At 41.5% G+C, this 20,478-nt stretch overlaps 1 protein-coding gene across 7 annotated transcripts in view; it reads right to left on the bottom strand.

Moving 5' to 3' along the window:
• Positions 1-20,478, bottom strand: part of SETX (senataxin) — an 87,079-nt gene that overhangs the window by 21,890 nt on the left and 44,711 nt on the right. For all 7 annotated transcript variants that reach the window (XM_048223053.2, XM_048223054.2, XM_026514239.4 and 4 more), the window contains 8 exons: positions 18,429-18,528; positions 14,431-14,604; positions 12,166-12,398; positions 11,008-11,175; positions 10,301-10,457; positions 6,483-6,584; positions 6,164-6,279; positions 4,302-4,373 (listed from right to left, as the gene is read on the bottom strand). In XM_048223053.2, the coding sequence (XP_048079010.2) occupies positions 4,302-4,373; positions 6,164-6,279; positions 6,483-6,584; positions 10,301-10,457; positions 11,008-11,175; positions 12,166-12,398; positions 14,431-14,604; positions 18,429-18,528 (1,122 nt within the window). The remainder of the gene's footprint in view (positions 1-4,301; positions 4,374-6,163; positions 6,280-6,482; positions 6,585-10,300; positions 10,458-11,007; positions 11,176-12,165; positions 12,399-14,430; positions 14,605-18,428; positions 18,529-20,478) is intronic.

Genomic DNA, 20,478 nt, shown 5'->3' on the forward strand with positions numbered 1-20,478 from the left:
ATGAATATGGACGCCAAAATCCTCAACAAGATACTTGCTAATAGAATCCAACAGTACATTAAAAGGATTATCCATCACGATCAAGTGGGATTCATACCTGGGATGCAAGCGTGGTTCAATATTCGCAAATCAATCAGCGTGATACATCATATCAACAAGAAAAGACTCAGGAACCATATGATCCTCTCAATCGATGCCGAAAAAGCATTTGACAAAATACAGCATCCTTTCCTGATTAAAACCCTTCAGAGTGTAGGAATAGAAGGTACATTTCTCAATCTCATAAAAGCCATCTATGAAAAGCCTACTGCAAATATTATTCTCAATGGAGAAAAGCTGGAAGCCTTTCCCTTAAGATCAGGAACTCGACAAGGATGCCCACTCTCGCCACTATTATTCAACATAGTACTAGAAGTCCTTGCAACAGCAATCAGACGACAAAAAGGGATCAAAGGTATTCAAATTGGCAAAGAAGAAGTCAAAATGTCTCTCTTTGCAGATGACATGATACTCTATATGGAAAACCCAAAAGAAGCCACTCCCAAATTATTAGAAGTTATAGAGCAATTCAGTAACGTGGCAGGATACAAAATAAATGCTCAGAAATCAGTTGCATTTCTATACACGAATAGCGAGACCGAAGAAAGAGAAATTAGGGAATCCATCCCATTTACAATAGCACCAAAAACCATACGTTACCTTGGAATTAACTTAACCAGAGACGTAAAGGACCTATATTCTAGAAACTATAAATCACTCTTGAAAGACATTGAGGAAGACATAAAAAGATGGAAAGATATTCCATGCTCATGGATCGGAAGAATTAACATAGTTAAAATGTCCATGCTACCCAGAGCAATCTACACTTTCAATGCTATCCCGATCAAAATACCAAGGACATTTTTCAAAGAACTGGAACAAACAGTCCTTAAATTTGTATGGAGACAGAAAAGGCCCCGAATCTCCAAGGAACTGTTGAAAAGGAAAAACAAAGCTGGGGGCATCACAATGCCGGATTTCGAGCTGTACTACAAAGCTGTGATCACAAAGACAGCATGGTACTGGCACAAAAACAGACACATAGACCAATGGAACAGAATAGAGAGCCCAGAAATGGACCCTCGGCTCTTTGGGCAACTAATATTTGATAAAGCAGGAAAAAATATCCGGTGGGAAAAAGACAGTCTCTTCAATAAATGGTGCTGGGAAAATTGGACAGCTACATGCAAAAGAATGAAACTTGACCACTATCTCACACCATACACAAAAATAAACTCCAAATGGATGAAAGACCTCAATGTGAGACAGGAATCTATCAAAATTCTAGAGGAGAACATAGGCAACAACCTCTACGACATCGGCCAAAGCAACCTTTTTCATGACACATCCCCAAAGGCAAGAGAAACAAAAGATAAAATGAATTTATGGGACTTCATCAAGATTAAAAGTTTCTGCACAGCCAAGGAAACAGTCAGAAAAACTAAGAGGCAGCCCACGGAATGGGAGAATATATTTGCAAATGACACTACAGATAAAGGACTGGTATCCAAGATCTACAAAGAACTTCTCAAACTCAATACACGAGAAACAAATAAACAAATCAAAAAATGGGCAGAAGATATGAACAGACACTTTTCCAATGAAGACATACAAATGGCTAACAGACACATGAAAAAATGTTCAAAATCATTAGCCATCAAGGAAATTCAAATCAAAACCACACTGAGATACCACCTTACGCCAGTTAGAATGGCAAAAATAGACAAGGCAAGAAACAACAATTGTTGGAGAGGATGTGGAGAAAGGGGATCCCTCCTACATTGTTGGTGGGAATGCAAGTTGGTACAGCCACTCTGGAAAACAGTGTGGAGGTCCCTTAAAAAGTTAAAAATTGAGCTACCCTATGATCCAGCCATTGCACTACTGGGTATTTACCCCAAAGATACAGACGTAGTGAAGAGAAGGGCCATATGCACCCCAATGTTCATAGCAGCAATGTCCACAATAGCTAAATCGTGGAAGGAGCCGAGATGCCCTTCAACAGATGACTGGATTAAGAAGTTGTGGTCCATATATACAATGGAATATTACTCAGCTATCAGAAAGAACGAGTTCTCAACATTTGCTACAACATGGACGGCACTGGAGGAGATAATGCTAAGTGAAATAAGTCAAGCAGAGAAAGACAACTATCATATGATTTCTCTCATCTATGGAACATAAGAACTAGGATGATCAGTAGGGGAAGAAAGGGATAAAGAAAGGGGGGGTAATCAGAAGGGGGAATGAAACATGAGAGACTATGGACTATGAGAAACAAACTGAGGACTTCAGAGGGGAGGGGGGTGGGGGAATGGGATAGACCGGTGATGGGTAGTAAGGAGGGCACGTATTGCATGGTGCACTGGGTGTTATACACAACTAATGAATCATCGAGCCTTACATCGGAAACCGGGGATGTACTGTATGGTGACTAACATAATATAATAAAAAATCATTAAAAAAAAAAAAAAAAACATCCTCCATTTATTACGTGATAAAAATATTTAGTGAACGACAGGGAACCTCAAATCTAGAAAACGGCAGAAACGTTCAAGATAATCCGAAACTACCGGAGAGAACACTGTGCTCTGCATGTCGTCTAAGCTCAGAACAGGATTTAAGCACGTTAGGAAAAATGTGTTCAGGCTTGATTTGGTCAGAGCAAATTACAATTCTTACAGCAGATGTACGTGGGCAGGTATCAGAATGCGTAGAGATAGTTGTGAAGCAATTATCTGAGTTAAACTAGGGTCAGAACTCAGCTCGCACAGACTTTTTCTGTTAGTTTTTAAGTATATCATGCTGTTCTTTCTTTTACAAAGGCTCGTGCCAACGATGGCGCCTGTGACAATGAGGAGCGCTCCACCTGCACGCTAAGACAGACCACCTCGGTCCATCTCTGCCACACGGACCGCGTGACGGCGCCAGACAGGCCACGTCCCATTCGGTGTTCAAGCTAGTGAACCAGTGGTCTCATCAGAGAATCAAACAGGGGTTCGTCCCTGTGCATCTGTTCGACCCCAGGTGTGGACGCCCAGACACGCGTGGAAGCTTCAGGGAGACGGTGGGCAACTGTGGCACACACGATCGCACTGTCACACACCTCTCCTCTCGGCCACGTACTGAGGAAAACTGCCACGTACAATTAATTCAGTGGCTCGCAGAACAAGGTGAAGAGCAGCGAAACCCACAGTACATGCAAAATCAGACTCCATCCTTCAACACAGACTTCATCCTTAAATTTGGGAAGTAATTTTGGGCTCAGTTCACAATTTTAATAAAAATCTTTCCAAATAATTTTGTATTTAAATGAGAAAACAGCTAATGAAAATATGAATTAAGTTCAACTGTGATTTATTTAGCTATATCGGGAAGGCTAATAATACATTCAAGAGGAAAAATCTCAGCTTAAAAATAGGAGTAACGTTACCAGTTGCTATGCCCTGCTCTCCCTGACCCCCACTGGTTTATTAGGGCTGCAGTCTGGTGATGAGGATATCTATCTGGCTCATCCTAGCTTTGATCTAAATCTTTTTCACTTTTTTTTTAAAGGCTGTATTTTTACATAAGCTCTATGCCTAATGTGGGGCTCAAACTCACAACCCCAAGGTTAAGAGTCACATGTTCCACCGACTGAGCCCGCCAGGCGCCCTTGTCTGATATTTTTATATCCAAAGAACACTGGGGAAGAAGTTACACACACTACAGAAGGATTCTTATGATCAAAAACAAATATGATAAGTTAATGCTTTCAGTCAAGAATCACAAAACATTTGTTTGTACTTTCTTTCACCAAATCCCCGGCCACTGTCATTCTACTTGAATCCAGACATGTGATTTTTTTTCTTCTCTTTTTTGGTGTCCCTGCGTGGGCACGAATTTTATTTTAATAGGGAAAACACCTTCAAATCTACTTTTACTAACTACTCACCTGATGATAGTTATCGTAACTGACTTTGCAGTGGTGGGGGGTGTGAAGAGCACCTAACAATGGAGTTTGGTACTTACCCAGACCCAAAAAAGGAAAAGATACTTTATAATCACCTCTTTCTTAGAAATCTCAGTGACGGTAAGAATTAGGCTAAAGCAAAAAAACCAAATGTACACGTAATCGTATCATTTTCTCTACTTTAACATTTAAAAAAGTTTTTCATAATAAATTTTTAAATTCAATTAAGAAAAGCCCATTGGTTGTGTGAAATAATTCACAATAAAGAGAAAGAGAAAAACCTGGAAAATGCTACAGGTGAACCACTTACCTCTTTAATTTTAGAAGCTAGTTCCTGCCTCTCTTTTGAAACCTTTGCGATTTTTTCATCTAATTCTTGCCTCTGGAAAAGGTGAGAATGCAATCATTAAAGTTAAACTGAGCATTTTAAAATGCTTTCCAGCTCACTGCCTTGCCTTTCAGGTGACACTATAATGTGCCTAAGAGAGACTCGCTATTCACCCAGCTCCCTCTCTCCTCACCAGGAGTCCTGACACTCGGGCTGCGCTGCGGCCACGCTACCTCACGGTACTGCCGCCTCACATCACACTGTCTGGCCGAGAGGCCTGCAGAGACCCTCCACAGACACCAGGTCCCGGGCAGGAGAACAGCCACAGAGTCCCAGCAAACGGAAGAACCGACAGGACTGCCCAGCGGTCCTCGTGACCAAAAGCACTCCCTGCCTCGAGCGCCTGTGTGTCCGATGCACCCCCATGCAGCTTATCCAAGCCCTGCTCTTTTGGTTTGAGCTGCCCAATCTGGCCCTAGCTCAGGACTCCCAAAGCACCCCACCCACAGGCCCTAAGAAAGGCATGCGCCCCAGGTCCTGCCTCTCTGTCTGCACTCTGCCTTGACCTCCCTGTGTGGCTCCTGGAGGCGGGACGTGTACTTCCTCCAGGACCTATGCGTAATAAGCATCTCTATTTCAATTTCTCTATGGTCTGGCACCCTGAGCTCCACTTAAGCATTAATCTGATAAATCTGTAACACTGTACAAGATTCTGTTCTGTCTAGTGTGTCCCAGGTGTGCTATTTCCATCTGCGGAGGAGTCCAACCCCTGAGGCTCATTCCTTCATTAATTTCTGGGTGGTTCAAACAGGTTATTAATCACATCCCAGTCATTCCTCTAGCCATAGTGATGGGCATATAACACAGGCCTGGTAAACTACGGCTCACATTCCTTCAAAAACAGGGATTAGACCTGCTTGCACACCCAGGGACTAATCAGACTCCCTTCACGGAATTGACACATGGACAGCAGGGAAAGCAGCCCCTTCTCTCCCTATGGGTTTTCTCTCCGTCTTTCTCTCTTTCTTAAGATTTATTTATTTATCTGAGAGAGAGAGAAAGAGCGTGGACAGCGGGGGAGGGGGGAGGCAGAGTGAGAGGGAGAGAAGCAGACTCCCCAGTGAGCATGGAGCCTGACACAGGGCTTGATCCCACGACCCTGAGATCATGACTTGAGCCAAAATTAAGAGCTGGATACTTAACTGACTGAGCCACCCAGGTGCCCCTCCCATGAGTTTTCTAAGCTGGGGTGGTGGTACCCAGAGATGCTGGCGCTTGTCTTCTCCAAGATGAGGAATGTGTGACACACAGAAAAATCAAGGGATGGAGAAATGACATCTGAGCCTCTGGACCCAGCTACACTGAAGTTAATCATTCCCAGAGTGCCAAAGCATAGGAGTCAGTGAATTCCCCTTTTGGTCTAAGTTGGGTTTAACTTGCGACTGAAAGATATCTAATAAATTCACTACAGCTTTAATACAAGGCAGGCAACAGCAAACTAGTTTGTGGGCCAAATTCAGCTCACCATCTGTTCTTATAAATAAAGTTTTATTGGAACACTGCCACATCCATTTGTGTATGTATTATCTATCGCTACTTTTATGCTACCACAGCAGAGTTGAGTAGTTGAAACAGAGACCATATGGCCTGCAAAGTCTAAATTATTTACTACCTTTCCTTTTTAGAAAGTTTTTTAATCCCTAATATAAGGCATACCACTTTTGTATACATCTTTATACACAAATTATGCTAGTCCACAATAAAACAATGGTATCAAATACTCGTCACTAGCTTCTGTACTTATCAGCTATTAAAAAAATATTCATCAAGAAATGTTTAGATACCTGTATTTCCCTTCCACCTCGGCATAAAGCACGCTGGCGGGAAAGTTCATCGAGCTGATGATCCAGAAATTCCTTTCTTCTGTGCATCTCCTGAACATGAGAAGGTAAGTCTTTTTCTTAAAAAAAAATAAATAAAAATAAAAAATGATATAATTCTCATGAATATACACATATGCATACACAACGAGAAGAAAAACTAATTCTCAAAGCAAGGCTATTTCGAGTGTCTCCAAATTACTTTTAATGCCCAACACATTACCTGTCACATACAAGGGAACCGAAGTAATGTTAGTGTGTTTGTGCTTTAATTAGTACTTACTCATTCTGTGGTTAACTTGGCTGTCCAAACTGAATTTTAGGACCTCATTATTAATAGACTTTTCTGGACCCAGCCGTACTAAATTTATATCTCCACAGTTTCCTGTTGATAAAAAAAATCATACTTAGAGATCAATAAGGACACTGCCAATCTCTGTACATAGATTCTATTTCTTTTTTCTTTTTTTTTTTTTTTTAAGATTTTATTTATTTATTTTGACAGAGAGACAGCCAGCGAGCGAACACAAGCAGGGGGAGTGGGAGAGGAAGAACCAGGCTCCCAGCAGAGCAGGGAGCCCGATGCGGGGCTTGATCCCAGGACCCTGGGATCACCCTCTGGGCCGAAGGCAGACGCTTAACGACTGAGCCACCCAGGCGCCCCCATAGTATCTATTTCTAAGCGAGCATGTTAACAATCAGGGAAGGGAGCCAACATTAACTATCAATCAGCTACACACCTGAAACTACACTAGAGTTTCATCCACATTAGATATTCTTCATGACCAGCCTACAGGGTGAATACTTACCATTTCTACCTAATAAAAGCTACAGAGGTTGCATAAACAGGACATTACAAAGTTGAGATCTAATTATACCAACATTTCTCAAACTATGTTCTGTACAACATTCTGTAGTAAAATACATTTGGGAAAGGGGAGTTAAAGTAAGATAGACTTCTTAACCACAGGATGTATCAGATATGTAAAGACTTTCATATATTAATACATATTTGAATTTCCAAGACAGAATCATATTTTACTATCAAATCCTTTTCTGTGGAATATTCACCACAAAGTTTTGGAACTCTACCCCACATCACGCACCCCTACTCCAGAATCTCGGGGACATGAGGTGCTGGAAATTGTGGAGCAGATCACTGCAAACAGTGTAAATGTCATTTAAGTGGCTATTAACCATACCTTTATTTTAGGTCACCATATTTTATATATTAATCTAAAAATCTCTCACCCAATCATTGGGCTAAATTGCACCAATCAGCACTTGTCCCAATCTGACACAACACATACTTATTTGTTTATTGTCAATTTCCTTCCACTGAATAGGGTTCTGTTGTGGTCACTGGCACGGAAGTACAATCAATGTTTGTTGAATGAATGAATGACTTACTAAGCGGTCATCTACAACATATTTTTGTTCCTAATTCAGCTCATTCTTCTAAATTTGAAGCCATCTTCTCTGGCTAACGTTTACTTGAAGGTTTCAAAACTGCTAACTTTACTTTTGTTTCCACGAGAAAGGTGGACGAAATTACCTAGAAACTCACCCCCTACAAATACCTAGAAATGCTCCATAAATTAAAACAGACTCCCTCCTTTAAACTGCAGGGTGAGCTCACAGAAATGGAAGAGAAATTCCTAGGGGCCAAAAACAAAGAGAAAGCTCAAAACCAGAGTTGAAAGCCCACAAGCTGCTGAGGCTTCCCCGGGGGGGGGGGGGGGGGAGCAGGATGAGTCAGGGCCGGCACCGTCTAGGCGCTCAGAATTTTTTTTTTAACTGTATATTCAATAAAACGCAGATATTTCAAAATCTTTAGTTCTACAGAGTTTGAGAAATGTCTACATTGGCAAAACTAGCATTCCATTGAAGACATAGGAACTTTATAATGGAGGCTTGGATTTTAAAGCCCACTGGAGGGGCGCCTGGGTGGCACAGCGGTTAAGCGTCTGCCTTCGGCTCAGGGCGTGATCCCGGTGTTACGGGATCGAGCCCCACATCAGGCTCCTCTGCTATGAGCCTGCTTCTTCCTCTCCCACTCCCCCTGCTTGTGTTCCCTCTCTCGCTGGCTGTCTCTATCTCTGTCAAATAAATAAATAAAATCTTTAAAAAAAAAAAAAAAAAAAAAAAAAAAAAAATAAAGCCCACTGGAAAGGAAAAGGGCCTGGAAGAGGTGAGAAGATGAAAAGGAAATGCATCTAACTGCACCTGGGCTTAGCTGGGAAAAACTAAATTCTCTTCCAGGACTTTCCAACCACAGGCCCATGCCACATGTGGATGTAGGGACTAAATTATATAATACCGAGAATGACAAAGGTGACCCAATCAATATACACTTGAGAGTCTTAAAATGAGACAACGAGAAACTTTACACCAATATATTTAAAAACCTAAGAGAAGTGTTGATTTTTCTTGAAAAATATAAATTAGCCAAACTCACTAAAATATAGAAACCTGAAAAGACCTATAACAGTTAAGACATTCGGACAGATTAAAACTTACCCATTTGTCAATAAACAAAAGACAATAAACAAAACAACACTAAAAACAAATTAATCTTTAAGGAATAATCTGTTGTATATAAAACATTCCAAAGAATAAACAAAAAATTTTCCCCAATTCCATTTTTAAAGTCAGTGTTATGAAAACCAGAGATATGACAAAGAAAAATCACAGGCTGACCTCATTCATGAGTACTAATATTAAAAGCCTAAATTAAACATTAGCAATCTAGCAACGTGTTAAAAAATAATAATACATGACCAAGTTGACCTTATTCTAGGAATCAAAGATACTTTAATGTTAGAAAAACATTGTAATTTACTCCACTAACAGATTAAAGAAAAAAGTTTCATTATCGTTTCAACGAATGCAACAAGAAAAATGCATGCAATAAAATTCAACCGCCCCTCATGATAAAACTAATGACAAGGGAACTTCTTTATCCTGAGGACGGTAAATACTAAAACCCAGAAATCAACAGCATACTTAGCGGCGAGATGTCCCAGGCATTTCTCTAAGGACGTCCAGGACGGCCGTAAGTAGTGGAAAGAAGTGACAATGAATGCGGTATAAAAGACCAAAGTTCTTTCCTACGGCCAGAAGGTATCATTTTTTTCTCTAACAAAACTGAAGATCCAAGCCGGATGCCTGGCCAGCCCTGTCCTGATCCCGGCCCGGCCGCGCAGTCGGCACTTGCCGACAGCGCTCCCTTTCCCCTCAGCCGGCCAGCAAAAGGCACGTTAGAACCACAGCACCGCGTATACACGGGAGCTGCTCCTGGGCTGTAACCTGCTACACCCACTTCTGAGGAGAATCTGGCATGATCTAGAAAACCGAAGATGCACGAATCCTTCAACCCAACAGCTGCACTTCAAGGTCTACCCTCAGTAGACCAGTGTCTTTATAAACTGTTGACCTATCATATGGGCTACACCTGACATCAAAACCCAATACAGAACTCACACCCTCCCCAAGGAACGAACACAGTCCCCATGTCCCCTCGCTGCCTGAATCTCACGGGGGAGAGCGCAGCAAACGAACGCCCAAACCCTCACCTTCGCGGGGCTTATTATATCCCGGCTATACTGCACAGACGTTCTCTCACTTCTGCTCCTTCTTACTGATGGTAACTTCTGCTGGAGTTCCCCACAGCCCGCCAACCCCTTCCCACGGCTAACTCCTAACTACTCTCTAGGTTTCCTCTTAGACATCATCTCCCCCAGGAGCCTTCCCTAAGCCTCCCACGACTGAACCCAGGGCCGCTCCAGGTGTCTGAGAGTAGCCACATCTTACTGCTCTCACAGAACGTCCAGCTTTAGACTAACTGCCCACTGATGCGCTTCCTCATTACCGTCTCTTGGGAAGTTTCACTGCTGAAACCTCAGTACTTAGCAAAAGGGCCTGGGCACAGAGTAAATGCTCAGTAAAATCTGCTAAATGACTTAATGAGCACATATGCGCCACAGCCCCAAGCCTTGAAGTTATTACCAGAACTGGCTTGCTCGCTGACATTCAAAGCTGCCCACACTAAACACTGAGAACAAAACCGAAAACAAATTAAAACCCATAGAAGTATCATACCCAAAGGATTCTTCTTGTCTTTACATTTTTCTTTAAATTCGAGGATGATTTTTTTCATAAGTTCATCAACAGCCGCGTTGGAAGGCGCACACACAAGGACACGGTTTTGTTTGATTTTGGCATTGGAGTTCTCATCTGAATGCCCCTTCCTCTGGTTCTACAATTTGACACACACACGCCAAACAAACAGACAAACAAAAAATACGGATGAGCTCTATTAGAGTTTCCAGTTTTTCTCTACTTCCATGTATATTCGAGAGTTCCCCTTATAAATACTTAAAAATAAGTAACAGCACCTACATCTTACATGGACGTTAAAACGACTCTAACAGAACATTTTATCATAGCTTCTCTGAGCCTCACCTCACTATCCACTTGTTTTACTCCATACTCAATCCAACCAAAACGTAGCCCAGGAATATATTCCAGACAGTTTCTTGGCATTAGACGTGCCCCGTATTAAAGTCAGAAGACCACCATTCTAGCCCTTCGGATTAGTGTCACACAGGACAGCGTTTTCTGCTCTTTTTACTACTTACACCCTTGTCTCCTTCTGCCACCTCTTTTTCAGATACAGTTCCACACGGTATCAAAGATACACAAAAGTGCGGGGAGAAAGACCTGTAGTAGTTATTTACACGTCTGTCAGTTAATTCGCGTGAAACGACGCGCTCGGCTAACAGCACTGAAGCCCTCACACACTCTACCTCTGTCAGCAGGCGGTACAGAAGCCCAACGATAGTTTTTGATTTTCCTGTTCCAGGTGGTCCATGAATCAGACAGATCTTGGCAACTGACGGGGAGTGTTTGACCATGGCATATGCAGTTTCTATCGCTTTCTTTTGGTCTTCATTGAAATCTCTTAAGTAGGCGATCTATGCAAAAGACATTAGTGAGAATGAGTTGCTCTTCCTGGAGTAGCACCGGAGAGGAAGAAGAGAAAACTTCCTGTTTGAATTTCTTCTAACCTTTATCCGACAGAAACTTTGGTGATGATCAGGCAAGACCCCAAAATGACCTTTAATCTAAAGAATCCATCTCACTACTATAAAGAAAGTTATTTATGAGTGTCTGTAGGCTTCAGCCCATCTACAACTACTACAAATGCATTTTTATTTGTGTTTCTTATAAAATGGATCACAATAAATTGGTCTATACTTTTCTTCTATTTATTCTTTCCTTAGAGAGTAAAAAAAAAAAAAAATTCCAAGATTTTCTTTCCTAACATTCCAAGATTTTGGATCAGATCTAAGTTTAAACCTCAGCTTCACTCACAAGCTAGGTCTCCGAACTCCTAACATCTCTGGGCCTATGCCTTTTCATCCATTAAATCTGGGACTCCTGAGAGCACGAGAAGTGAATAAGATACTGCACGGAAATTCCTCGCACATAGCAGCAGGCCAAACACTATCACTTTTCTCTCGCCTTCCTCGGTATTATCTCCCAGAACGAATATACACAGCTCTTACAGAATATACGTGCTCATGCAAAATGGCAACTTTACCCATCAATTCTCCATCGATCTCTCAAATGCACAATTAACTCTATTAACCTAGTCCTACCTCTGAATTTTATCACCTAACAAGCATTTAAGTAGGATACTCATCTAACATTTTAATGCTCCTTTTTAAGCATATTTTCAATTCTTGATTGCACTGAGCCTTTTTCCCGAGGTAAGCTGAGTAACATAACACAGACTTGGCCATGTTAAAGAAAACGAAGCGCCGCATGCCGTCACCGTGTGCGCACAGGGATACGGCTTTTCCCGGACATAGAGGAAAGTGTAATGAATAAACACGACACGATGCTGTCACATTCTGACATGAAATTTTCAGACTTGTTGTTCTCGTTTAACCATGACTCACAATTCTCTCAGACGTTGTAGTTAGTAAATCTTTTGTACAGAAGTCCATGGGGTTTGGATTCAGAACAGCTCTTGCCAGTTGGTTCCGTCCACTCAACAAAGACATGGCTTTCAACTTCCTCTGTGTAGTTACCAGAGAACTGATTACGACGCATTTCACGAGTTCATTTAAATTTAGTGACAAATTATCTTGAGTCTGGATGGAAAGGGAACACTCAGATTTCCCATTGCGCACTATTATCAAGAAGGAGAAAAAGCAATTTCAGTTGCCAGTGAATAATGTTGTCCAGCTAAAAAGGTTATTCAGAATTATGCATTTATAACTTATATTTTTTGTATGATACGTTGTTGAAGTAATTCATTCAAATGCTTTCTGAATGCTTCCTAAGAACCAGGCAGTTCTTTTCTAGAAGAGGGAAGCAGAGAAGCAAATAAATCTGTCAGGTGGTGATAAGCACGATGAAGCAAGCAGAGAAAGGGGATGAAGAAGGGACAAGGGATGTGAAGGAGCTGTTACCGTCACAGGGAAGTCAAGGAAGGTGTTCCTGATACGATGGTATCGGAGCAGAAACTTAAAATAAGGGAGTAAGCCATGCCCTTACCTGGGGAGAGGGTGTTACTGGCAAAGAATCAACAACCGCAAAGACCATGAAGCAGAGATGTGACCGGAGTATTTCAGGAACAGGGACAAGCCTAGTATGGCTGGAAGGAAAAGTATGGAGACGCGTGCTGCGCAAATCAGAGAAGAAAACGGGGTTCCATTTTATAGGGCTCTGCAGACGACGATACTGTCTTTGAATCTTATTCCAAGTCTGGTAGAAAGCCACAGGGCAGCTTTGTACTGGGAAGTGACATGCTTGAACTTACACATTAAAAGACTCACTCCTCCTGCATGAGTATGAATGAAGAATAAACCACAAGGGGAAAAGCATAGAGGCAAACAGGCCACCAGGAGGCCACTGCAGTTGATGGCTGTGTGGACCAGGATGTAGTAGCAGATGTGGGGCTTGGATTCTGGATACTTTGGAAAGAAAAGAGTCAACAGGATTTGCTGATGAATTACCTGTAGGTTGTGAAACAAAGAAAGGATCAAGGATGACTGGGGTTTTGGGCCTGAGCAACTAAAAAAATGCAGGCCCCACTTGCTGAGATGGGAAAAACAGAAGGAACAGCAGATGTCAGGCAGAAAATCAAGCACGTCCTTTGGTCTTTCTAACAGATTTGCAAATGGAGAGGTCAGATAGTTGGCTGCTCAAGGAGCTGGAAGGAGAATACCTTAGAAATATAAATTTGGCGCATGTCATCATTCGCAAGAGTCAAAAGCACAGATTAAGCTATGTACCCCTGCTGCTACTCCCCTAAACGCACTCTACAGGAAGAACTGGGCTGGACCACACTTATGGTCGAAATATGTCACAGTGCAGCATGACGCTGAACTCTAAGGAGCTTTGTTTTTAAGACTCGCTGCAAAAAGGTGAAGGAATAATGAACTCATGCTCCCGTCACATAACTGAGACTAAGAACGCAGCAATGTTAAAAAAGGCCGCTTGGCATACCATGAAGAATGTGGGCAATCCTGCAGTCAGATGAATGTAGGTTTCATTGAATGTAGGGCTGACCACTCAATACTGAGAATGACCTCGGAGGAGTTACTGCACATCCCTGAGCCTTAAATTCCTGATGAGCAGGGAATACATAAATCTCACTGCTTTGCAAGGCTTTGAGGAAGACGATACATGAGCACAGGAAGGACAAGGCACGTGGCCTGGCACACGGCAGGTACTTGTTACATCCAAGCTGACATTACTTCTGCGATGCTACCCCCAGAAGGGTCCCTACGACACAAGGGATGGGAGCAATGGAAACAGCAAAACCTTCAAGTTGCCTTACAATGACTTATATGTTTGGTCTTCTCATTGATTCTTAGCCACGACACCAAGGTTGTGATTTAAGATATGAAAAAAACAGATAGTTTGCAAATTATTTAATAACAAACACAAGGACAGATGAAGGAATGTATCAGAAAGAGAGGACATTACAAAAAAAGCTTTTAAATCATAAGTCTAGAGCAATAAGTATTGGGCCTTTCCCAGATGAAATCTAGAAAATCTAAAAAAGGACTCTGGATGGCAAGTAATCAACCTGGCAAATACACGTCTCGAATATGTACAACAAGTATGTGGCCAATAAGGCACAACTCAGAGTGAAATTAAAAGATGAGCTTCTCCCTGACAGTTTTCTCTTTACAGTCTCATCATCTACTTACTGACTGAAGTGCGACGAAACTTATGAACATAACCGCAATGGTATTCACGGAGGTCTTGCATGCGATTTCTCTCGGTATCTTTCTTCTCTCCATTTTGTCTTTCAGGAACCAAAAACACCAAATCATTTTCCTTTGGATGAAACTGTTTAGCTAGTTCACATTCCTCAAGATGAACTATGAAACAATAAGAAGGTGGCACTGATTTACTTTAAATAAGATTAACTTAAAGGATCTTAAACCCTTATACTAAGTTCAAGCAAGTATACAGCACTGGACTTTGTAATATACTTCAAAATAATATTCTAAGCCCACCAGTCGACACTCTCAAAAACAAATTATATAGTAGTATAAAATGTTTCTTAACAATGGCTAAAAAGCCAAAATAAAATCATAATACTCAAAAGTACCTAGTAGGAGGGCACGTGTTGCACGGTGCACTGGGTGTTATGCGCAACTAATGAAGCATCGAGCTTTACATCGGAAACCAGGGATGCGCTGTATGGTGACTAACATAATATAATAAAAAAAAATTAAAATAAAAAAATAAAAAATAAAAAAAAGTACCTAGTAAATTTCCTTTCCTTAAAATAGTTTTTAACCAAGAAATTTTCTCTTTTGTTCCTCACTTTTAAAATCCCAGGAAAAAAAAACCCAAAACAAATCCAAGAACATGTAAGAATTTTGAGCCTACTGGTGGCATTCCCAACAAGGGGGAAAGGCTAGTTGTAAACTACTGGGGCTGGGGCTGGGAAAACAGATCAAGCACTACCACAAAAAAGCTGAGCACCAACCACCACGTCCAGTAACACAGTGAACGAAAATACAAGGCACCGGGATTAAGGAGACAGAACCACTAAATCCAAACAAGACTTTACAATGCAGCAGGTAAGGGACGCTTGGGTGGCTCAGTCGGTTAAGCTTCTGACTTCCACTCAGGTCATGATCTCAGGGTCCTGGGATCAAGCCCCACATCGGGCCCCTGCTCAGTGGGGAGTCTGCTTCCCCCTCTCCCTCTGCCCCTCCCAATGCTTGTGTGCTTGCATGCACACGCTCTCTCTCTCTCAAAATAAATAAATAAAATCTTTTTAGAACAAAAAATAAGATGTGGCAGGTAAGAAATCTATGCGAAAGCATCAGAGAACGCTTACAACAGTGAAGAATTACTGTGTTGAGACCCAGAAGAATGTGGAAATCCACGGGAGTCAACCCAGTATTTCCCCTAGAAACATCTGAACCATTCTTGGAGTGGCAGCCAAGAGTCCAGGCCGTACCTGGGATGGCCTTGTTAGACTAAAAAGACAAAAACTGGAGCCCAGGGCCTGTACAGAGTGGGGACGCTGGTAGCCCTGTATGCTTCGGGTTGGGACTATGGAGGAGGACTAAGGACTACACCCAAGGATGAAGGAGAAGCAAACCCGCCTTGACGTGGGCTTCCAAACACCTGGGTGCTTCAGAAAAGCCCAATCCCTTAAACCAGATTACCCACATCGCAGGTGCCCCCAGAAGCCTGGCAGAAGCGAAGGAAAATCCTCTCTGGGGGAAGACAATACCGTGATAGGCCTCAAATTATTTTTATAAATAACTTTCCAAAGATAATAACCAACATGCACCAAAGATAAAGCACAAGGAGAGAAGAAACACACAAACTGGTAGAATCAATCAACAACAAAGGACTGTCCTGGGGGCTACAGATTGTGTCTCACACAGTTTAAAAGGTTTTACCTTATCTATGGACACACTTCAAAGAGCTACGAAAACTATAGATTTTGATAAATTAAGGGTGCATGTTTTAAGTTTTGACCTAACTGTTCTAAAATAGTAAAAGATGTATAAATTGAGGTATAATTTCCAAAGAAGAAAAGGTAAAAAGAAATTTTAAAATGAGAAAAAAAGTAAAAATATTCAACCAAAAGGTAATACATGTAATATATAATTAGGTTCATTTACTTTTATTTTTTTAAAGATTTTTTTAAATTTATTTGACAGGATAGAGACAGCCAGCGAGAGAGGGAACACAGCAGGGGGAGTGGGAGAGGAAGAAGCAGGCTCATAGCGGAGGAGCCTGATGTGGGGCTCGATCCCATAACGCTGGGATCACGCCCTGAGCCGAAGGCAGACACTTAACCGCTGTGCCACCCAGGTGCCCCAGGTTCATTTACTTCTATTGTGTTTCATTTTATGGGATGCTTTTTAAAATTCACCTTTGGTAATTTAATAGTTCAAAGTCTCATATATGTGTAAAAAGTATACTCTAGTTATCAGGTTGTTTTTTTAAGATTTTATTTATTTGACAGAGAGAGCGAGCGAGCGCGTGAGCACAGGCAGGGGAAACAGTAGGGGGCGTGGGAGAAGCAGGCGAGCCTGACTCAGGGCTCAATCCCATCACCTGAGCCAAAGGCAGACGCTTAACTGACTGAGCCACCCAGGCGCCCCTTAGCTTTTTCTTTATATATTTTATTAGGTACGTATACATTGAGATTGTCATCCCTCCTGCTGAACTAAACTTATTATGAAAAATTCCCTTTGTATGTAAGGTTTTTCGCCTTATAGTCTATTTAGTCTGATATTAACAGAGCTAAACATGTCTTTTTTTTTTAAGATTTTACTTATTTGAGAGAGAGAAAGCACGTGCACATGTGGGTGACTACCTGCTGAGCAGGGAGCCCAACATAGGGCTTGACCCCACGACCCTGACGTCACAACCTGAGCCGACATCAAGAGTAGGATGCCCAACCTACTCAGCAAGGGGAGACGCACATGGGGTGAAGTGGGGATGACCCCAGGAGCAGGCTGGGCGTCCTACTCTACACACACAGTGTTCCCTAACAGTGAAAAACTATAAACAATGTACATGTCTAGACACAGCTGGTTAAGTGGATCTGTGGAATCCACTCACAATGGAAATAACTACAAATATCAAATATATTGTTATTTAATAACTCTGAAAAGACATTTACAATATATTAAGTAAAAGTAAGTAAAATGTAAGTTTCATGAAGGCAGAAATCTTACGTTTTCTTCATAGCTATACCTAGAATCGAGAATCGCATCCTGTTAGGCACTATAATGTCACATAAATATTTGCTGAATAAGTGAAAGATGTCATTAAAATAGGTAAAATGACCCTACTACAGTCACATATACACAATTCACACAGGTGAGTTGACAGTCTCGCAGTAAGATATATTATTTTCATAGGACTATCTTGGAATGATTGGAATTGGTGGTATTTATTTTTCTGCTGGCTAATATTATTTCAATGTCCTACAATGAGCATATAGTACCTTTCCCCCAAAATATACATACACACGCTTTTTATCTTAATTGAATTTAAGGAGTAGGATGGACTGGGGGTGAGTGGGGGAGGCAAAAGAGGATTTATACTTTTTATTTTAAAGAATTCTCAATGCTTGGTCAATTTATAACTAATGCATAAGTGTGTGTTTCAGACCAATGATGAAGTGAGAAGATACACAGCAGTAAGATTTACTCAGAATCTATGAACACTATTATTTTGGGACACCCTCCCCCAAACAATCTTGTCAAGATCCCTTCACTCACCCTCTCTTCCATGTCCAGCTTCCACTTTGGCCTGTGGTATTCTAATTACACAATGGTTAAAACCATGAATTTTATATTCATAATTGTCCCAGTAATTATTCTCATTAATTAAGACTTTAAACATTCTTAATACAGAAGGGCACATATTGCATGGTGCACTGGGTGTTATACGCAAATAATGAATCATGGAACATTGCATCAAAAACTGGGGATGTACTGTATGGTGACTAACATAACAAAATAAAAATTATAATAAAAATAAATTTTAAAAAAAGACTTTAAACATTCCTTGTAAGAGGTTACAATTCAGCTTAGGAAACCTATGTCCCAGAAAATTCAAATGACCTTGTCATTTCCTCAGAGGAAACCTTGTCAGGTTTCCTCAAAAAGAAATCTCCAATTATTATACATTCCAAATCACAGAAGAAAGAACTTACCCACAAACTCCCAGTATTTTTTATAATCAGCAGGAAATTTTCGTAAATGCAACTGATAGAATTTCTCTTTGTTTGGAGAGCTGATCCACTCCTGTGCCACCTAGACACAGCAAAAAAGCATATTAAGAAAACAAACATTCCGGAAAGCCAATTCCAAACAGCAAAATTTCCCAAAACAAGCAACAAGTAAAGTCCGGAACCTAAAATTCCAAGTGGCAGAACATGAAAAGTTGTGACTTCTGGTTTCCAGCTTGGCATATAAGGAACTGAGAAGTCACCACTTCATCCTCATGAGTTGCAAGCAAGCTGAAAAGTCAACAACCCTTCCCATCGTCACAAGGGACAGGAGCACCGAGCTCAGTGCCAGGAGAGCAAACCCTGAACTGGAAGTGAGGAGCTGCTTGAGGCTCAGTGTGGACGGCTCTGAGTGACAACTCCAGGGGGACGCAGTCATAAGGGAGACCCCTACACTTTGTTGAGTTCTGGCTCCAAGGAACCCTTTAAACTTTCCTTGTGAGAGGTTACAAATTCAGCTTACAAAACCTATGTCCCAGAAAATTCAAGTGACGAAAAGGTGTCCTCAAACAGAAATCTCCAAGGCCCTCACAGCGAGTACTAGAGAAAATCCATTCATGCTTCCAGCACGAGGAGGAGGAAAGAAACCATTCTGAAATATACCAAACATTCTGATCTTAACAAGGCTTGATCTTGGAGAAACTCTTTTATTACCAGAGTCGAACTATTTGAGGGAAGAGAAATAACCAACTGCAGCCCATTCCAGCCATCCTGTCCCACCTAAGGGGGTGGAGGGGACTGAGAAGCACATATACAGTTCCCAGTCCAGGGGCCAAACCTCACCAAAAGACTGAGAGGCTATCACGGGATTACAGAACAATCGCCCTCCTCCACAATTTACCACCAGATTACCGAAGGCCTATTTACTGCTGGCTGTCCCTTTCACCTACATCATGTCCATCTTACAACAAAAACCATAAGGCATAATACTCAAAGGCCAAGAACAGTCTGAAGAGACTGAATAAGCATCAGAATCAGAGGCAGATACGGCAGGAATGTTGGAATTACCAGACCAGGAAATTAAAAAAACAAACTATAATTAATATGCTAAGAGTTTAATGGAAAAAGTAGAGCATGCAAGAGATGATAATTGGGGTGCCTGGGTGGCTCAGTCAGTTAAGCGTCCAATTCTTGATTTCAGCTCAGGTCATGATCTCTCAGGTTTAAGATCAAGTCCTGCCTTGGGCTCTGCACTGGCCGTGGAGCTTGCTTAAGATTCTCTCTCCCCCTCACTCTATTAAAAAAGAAAAGGATAGATGATAATGTAAATTCTAAGAATCAAAAAGAATTTTTTTTTTTTTAAGATTTTATTTATTTATTTAACAGAGATAGAGACAGCCAGTGAGAGAGGGAACACAAGCAGGGGGAGTGGGAGAGGAAGAAGCAGGCTCATAGCAGAGGAGCCTGATGTGGGGCTCGAACCCAGAATGCCGGGATCACGCCCTGAGCCGAAGGCAGACGCTTAACCGCTGTGCCACCCAGGCGCCCCTCAAAAAGAATTTCTGCTAGAGATGAGAAACACTGACAGAAATGAAGGCTGATGCCTCTCGTGGGTTCATCCGTAGACGGGACAAGGCTGAGGAAAGAACTGAGCTTGAGGATCTGGCAACAAACCACCAAAGCTGAAAGGCAAGGAGAACAAAGACTATATATATGTGTCTAACAACAGAGAATCAAAATAAGTGAGGCAAAAACTGATAGAACTGCAAGAAAAAAATAAATTAATCTAATATTTAACACTCTTCTATCAGAAATGGACAGATCTAACAGGCAGAAAATTAGGAAAGACACAGCTGAACTCAAAAGCACCGTCAATCAACTAGATAGAAGTGACATCTACAGACTACTCCATAACAGTAGCAGATCACACATTCTTTTCAAGCTCACATGGCAAAACAGACCACATCCGGGGCCATAAACCACACCTTAAAAAATTTAAAAGGATAGAAATCATACACTGTCTGTTCCAGACTAT

Source organism: Ursus arctos, unplaced genomic scaffold (genome assembly GCF_023065955.2).
Source record: "Ursus arctos isolate Adak ecotype North America unplaced genomic scaffold, UrsArc2.0 scaffold_18, whole genome shotgun sequence".
NCBI lineage: Eukaryota > Metazoa > Chordata > Mammalia > Carnivora > Ursidae > Ursus > Ursus arctos.